The sequence below is a fragment of the Clarias gariepinus genome, chromosome 6 (genome assembly GCF_024256425.1).
Source record: "Clarias gariepinus isolate MV-2021 ecotype Netherlands chromosome 6, CGAR_prim_01v2, whole genome shotgun sequence".
Lineage (NCBI taxonomy): Eukaryota > Metazoa > Chordata > Actinopteri > Siluriformes > Clariidae > Clarias > Clarias gariepinus.
In genome coordinates, this window is record NC_071105.1 from 38,924,609 (window position 1) to 38,930,435 (window position 5,827).

At 31.9% G+C, this 5,827-nt stretch overlaps 1 protein-coding gene across 1 annotated transcript; it reads right to left on the reverse strand.

Annotated features, from left to right (window-relative positions):
- Positions 1-222: 222 nt before the first annotated feature.
- On the reverse strand, positions 223-4,820 carry LOC128526732 (membrane-spanning 4-domains subfamily A member 4A-like). Its single transcript, XM_053498865.1, has 6 exons — positions 4,686-4,820; positions 2,943-3,053; positions 1,657-1,800; positions 1,145-1,258; positions 613-693; positions 223-285 (listed from the first exon to the last, which is right to left on the reverse strand). Exons 1-6 carry the CDS (start codon positions 4,818-4,820, stop codon positions 223-225), a joined length of 648 nt encoding a protein of 215 aa, XP_053354840.1.
- Positions 4,821-5,827: the final 1,007 nt, after the last annotated feature.

Here is a 5,827-nt window from a genome sequence, read left to right on the forward strand (position 1 = left end):
CATTATAAATAATTGTAAATATAATATACTGAAAAGGAAAAGTCTTTTGAGAAACAGATTTGTATTTTTTTATGGATTGTCTGGTTACATAAGCAGTGAGATGTGTATTTAGCACTAGAATGTGATTGTGTCTTTCATCTGGTGTTAAATGAAAGATGTTAAAAAATAATTAACAAGAATAATTTCTTATTTAGAATTATCCTTAGTTGTCTGCTTCGCCTTTCACCCAGGAAGCTCGTAAGGACTTTCCTCATGGTATTCCACAGTGCTCATTGTATTGTCCATCTGTAAAACAAATGCTTGTTTAAGGATAATACAAAAAGAAAAAAAAAACTTTGGCATTGGTCATGTGGCAGGTAGACAAACATAATATGAATTCTAGCTAAAGTCCAGTAGATTAAGGGTTAAAATTACAACAACAAAAATGTTTTGATTAAAAAACAAATATATAATAATTATTTACCTTTTACCTCAAATTGCCAAATTCTTAGTTTTTTCACAAACCTTAATGTTAAGACTTGATTTGATTTTTATTTATTTATAATTTTTTTTGGACTTTGAGGTTTTCAATGATTTAGAGTTTCATGACAACATCCTGCATGTTTCTCTTACCAATTGTGCTTGATAAGCTGAGTTGGAAGGGACCATTTTACCACCACTCGCAGAGTTTGGAACCACATTGATAACGTTCAGCTATATGTTCAACACATATACAGAGCTTATAATTATACAATACACAATAAAGATATTTTCGCACATTTATAACAGTAAATTGTTCACTACAGTTACAATACTCTATCATTAATGTCACATCAGCACTGTTTGCTGTCCTGAACTCCAAGTCTGAGAATTCCTCACAACCTCACAATATGGCCAAATCAACAGACGTGGGAAGTGACAATATATTCCTATCAGCAGATGTGGGAAGTGATTGAGTATGGTTACTTTGTTACTGTACTTATACAGTACTTACATACAGTGCTGTACTACTTTAGTGGTTATATATAGTATATATAGAGCTTTGAATTAGTTTTACTGTGTGTATATATATATACAGTATATGTGTAAACCCACAGAAAGCTGTGGCATTCATCTTTTAAAAACGAATGTATTATAAATAAATAAATATTAAAAATGAATTTACAGTAGGTTGATTACTGCAGGTGGCTTTGCAAGTGAAGGCTGAAACTACGATGGAGACGACATACTGGAGCAGAGAGAAAACCAGCAGAACTCCGCTAATTCCTTTGGTACGGCTCTAAAAAAAAAAAAAAATCCACCAGCATGGAAAAAAAGATTTTAACTTTTTTTGTTGTACTAAAGACTGTCATGCAGAAGGCCCGGGTTTAATTCCCAGCCAGTACCCAAACCCCAGCCACTGGATGCAGTGCCGGTCCTAAGCCCAGATAAAATGGGAGGGTTGCGTCAGGAAGGGCATCCGGCGTAAAACCTGTGCCAAGTTGTTGTGCGGACTGGATATTCCGCTGTGGCGACCCCTTGCCGGGAGCAGCCGAAAGACCAACAACAAAGTTGAAATATACTTTGTCTTTATTAGCTTTATAATGATTAATATATTTTTATTACATTTTATTACATTATATTTTTTCTTATTTGGCTATTATTACCCTGGCCACAATATAAATTAAGAAATCATACCAGTGCGAGGATGCATTCATTTTTGTCCCGATAGTAGTAGCAGCCAGGGGTCATCGGGCCAAACACAAAATCCAGAGAAAGCATGATGATGGCGATTCCTGCAGCTATTGTGCCAAGAATATTTAGCACCAGAGCGGCACTTATCTGGTAAGGCAAACAGAAAAAAAAAATAAAACTTTCAGTCAGAAGCTACAAAAATATTTAAAATTAATTTAAATAAATGTTTCAAAAACAGAATGTTACAGAAATGTCCATCAATCATATTAGTGTGTTTATGCTGGAATCTGTGCTTTTTATTATCATTAAATAACAGGTTTGTTTTATTGTTTCCTTTAACCTACACAGTAATCATAAAGTGATATTACACAGCAAAATCTACAGTGTTAATATGGGTTAATATACAAAGTGCATTTTGTATCCCTATTTATTATCATAAACATTTTGAAACATTTATAATAATAATTATATAACATTAATAATAATTATCAGTAGTAGTAGTTGTTGTACTACAGAGTAACCCAGTGCAAGTATCTATTCAGTGACAGAAACACGAATCACTTTTTGTTAGTAGCTCTGGATAAGGGCATCTGCCAAATGCCTAAATGTACTTAAATAAGTTTTAAATGCCGTTTTCTTTCAAAATGATATTTAATGTGCCCCAAATTTGCTTAATTGCTTTCTTAAATAAGTATTTAGGGCACTTTGTAAAAGATTTCTTGTATATAAATTACAAAATTTGTAAAAATTCTGAAAAGGAAAAGCATTCTGGATCATTTAATTAATCTGCTGCTTTCTCAAAATTCCATAAAATCCAATTTTTAACTGTCACAAAAACAGTTATACATGTACATCCAATTATTTATTTAGTTATTTACTTATTTATTTACTGAGTTATTTAAAATGTGCGTAATAAGCTTGTCTATCTCTATTAGTACTCCAACGTGACTTTTTTTTATATGACTACAGGTTTTTAAACGTTTTTAAACTGAAGAACACAAAATCAAGGTAAATTAGTGAAGGAAATAAAGAAATGAAAATAGAAGGCTATAAATGTAAATAAAATTACCTCAGCAAATAAACAAAATAATCATAATACAATAGAATCAGAAAATGAACCTACAGTACAGTATGGTGGTGTTCACGTACCACACAGGCATTAAGTTTGTTGCTCGCTGAAACAGCCAGAGAACCAGCAATGATGTGCTGTAAATGCAGATTTAATTTTATATTTGTATAGTACATTTAAGGTGTTTAAATAAAGTGAACAAACAAATAAAAAAGCTTACAATCAGTGAGCCCCAGAAAACAACTCCAGAGAACACGCTGATGGCCTGAGGAGGGAACGTCATCACGATACCAAGCAATATCGTCAACAAAGCAATCATTATTTGGACAACCTGTTGTTAAAATGCACACACACACACACACACACACACACACACACACACACACACACACACACAATCTTTTTAATAAATACTATTTTGGAAAAATTATTTTTTTTGGATTCATGTCTATGCAATGATTTTGTAGTGAAGAACAAATAAACAATCACATTCATTTACAACATTGAGCCAAAAATAATGACCAGATATTATGATGAGTTATGTGAGATTGTCCAATAACAATCCTGCATGTCAGTGTGGTATTACATTATCTGTATTGTCTCCTGAGAAGTATTAAGGCCTACTGAAAAAAAAAAATATGTTGTTTATATATTTATAGTCGTTTGTATAGGGCTGTGTATCTGTCTGCATAAGTCACTTTTAATATGTGGATTGCACGAGCATGGACATTACCATTCTTTTACTACCATTTATTCAGCTGCTCTTATTGTTTTACATTTTTTCATATATTCTCCATATATTTTCTATATTGTGTATTTTTGTGTACAGTTATTTTATTTTTTAACTTTTATTTGTATATTTTTTATTTTATTCTTCCCTAGTTAAACTTACCTTTTATTTTAATTTTTCATATTTATTTCCTATTCCTATTCCTATTCTTTTATTCTTAGGTCACGAGCAGTTGTAAGCATTTCACTGCATATTGTACTGTGTATGACTGTGTATGTGACAAATAAAAATTAGGATTTGAATTTTGAATTTGCCAGACCAGGCAGAGAATTCACACTTACTGCTGTGCACCACGACCTTGAAACAATGAAAGATATACAGGTTTGTTGTGTCCTGTTTCTCTAATATGCTGTTCAGTAATTCCCTGAGGAAAAAGTCTAGAATGCATTTTGGGAAAATTTTTTTAATAAAAAGTACTGTCTAAAAACAGGTGAATTCATACTTCCCTTGGTCTCCCCGGAAAAACACTGTTAGTAAAGCTTCAATTTGATAAAAAGAAAAAAGACTGGACTTTAAAGAAATAGAAAAAAAAGTTTTCAGCTGAGTCCAAATGCCAGAGAAATGGGAACATTAAAAATGGGAACTGGTGGCAGTTTAATTATCTAGGGTTATGTGGCCATAAAAAAAGTTAGCTGACAAGCTAAATCTACTGAATGACCAGGGTATCACATCCATAGAGTCGCCTAATGGAACAGCCATACCATAGGACTGTGGGTCATAGGAGCATAAGGGTGTGAAATAGACCTTCCGGGAGCATAACGAATAATTTTCGCACATGAATTGGCTACCAAATAGTCCAATACAAGATTTTGGCCAATAATTAATGCAACTCTGGATGGAAATCAGTGTTGTGAAATTGCATAAGGGTGTTGAAACACAAGCCAGTACGAATGCACAATAGGGCAACTTCTTTATATATTTATACAGTAAATCACTATTCCATATTAGCCATTATAATATTTGTTTATTTGTGTATGCATTTATGAGATTTTTTTATTAAGTACCATGATATAAAAAAATAGCAAGATTAACCTGAAGTTAAAAGTCTTAAATGTGTTATGGCTTGAGTTAATATTTCATCTTCTTGGTAAATTTCTTTAAATTACGTGTTTAATAAGATACTACTTAAACCACACCTTTTTTTCCCCTCTGCAATGTAATTGTGTAACTTACACCCATTGCTTTGGGTTCTCCTTTCAGAAATTTCTGAAGTGGATTTTGTTCTGCTGCAGCTGAATTGGTTGTTAAGGGAGTGACAATGGTGTAGCCACGTCCCACATCAGTGAATGGTATAGAAGCGCTGGTCATTTTTTAAACGTTGAAATTGATTTTTTTTATCTGTAAACAAAGACAAATATTTACTACTTTTGCTATCATCAGTAGAGAAGTCAGTTAAAAAAAACATTATTAATCACTTTCTGCAAAACCTTCAACTGGACAAGTGAATAAAAATAGACGACAGAGCTCACCTATCATGGATCAAGCTAAACAAGGCTCAGAAGAATAATAAGCATGTAAGATAATAATAGCGCTTTATCTTCGCTTCACAAGCACCACTAATAATAAGAGATAATAACATTAATGCTTCGCTTTGCAAGCATCACTAACTAGAGAAGTACAATTTCTGAAGAAAATGTGAGTTGTGCTTGCCATAAAAAAAAAAAAACTTAGGCCTAGGGTGACCTGTGACAGCTCCACAAAGATCCATAAAAGGACTGATTTGCAATTGAATGTAAAAGAGTTTTCAAACATTTTAAAAGAACTTGAGAGTAAAATGTTTGTAAGTGATAATGTGGAGATTTTGATTTACTTTAATGTAAAGTTTTTTTTATTTAAAATGCATTATAAAGTGTTACTTTTTGTTTATTTTAATTAGTTTTAAATGTTTAAAAAATAAAATGTTGTTTGGACAATAGAAAGCAATCAATGCAGTCTCCTGTGTCTGACCAGTAAATTCAAGTTTCCCCTGATTAGGTAATGTTTAAGTATTCTTTTTAGTTTATCTTTATTAATAATAATTAAGTACTGTAGATTAACAATAAAAGTATGTTACTTAACTTTTACAAGTAATTTGTTATGAGAAATATTAGGTATACCTTACCTATTTTTCTAGGTGTGCCATAGCTATTAATATTAGGTACTCTTTAAGCAAATATATAGGATAGAATCTACCCAAAGAAAGTGAGTGCACATTGTTACCTCGCTTTTATTGAGTAGATCCTATAGGTTGTTTTTTACAGTGTAATTTCTTTCAGTTTAAGCTCATGATTTTAGTTATCCAGATAAAGATATTTACTTATAGCTTTTAATGTTCT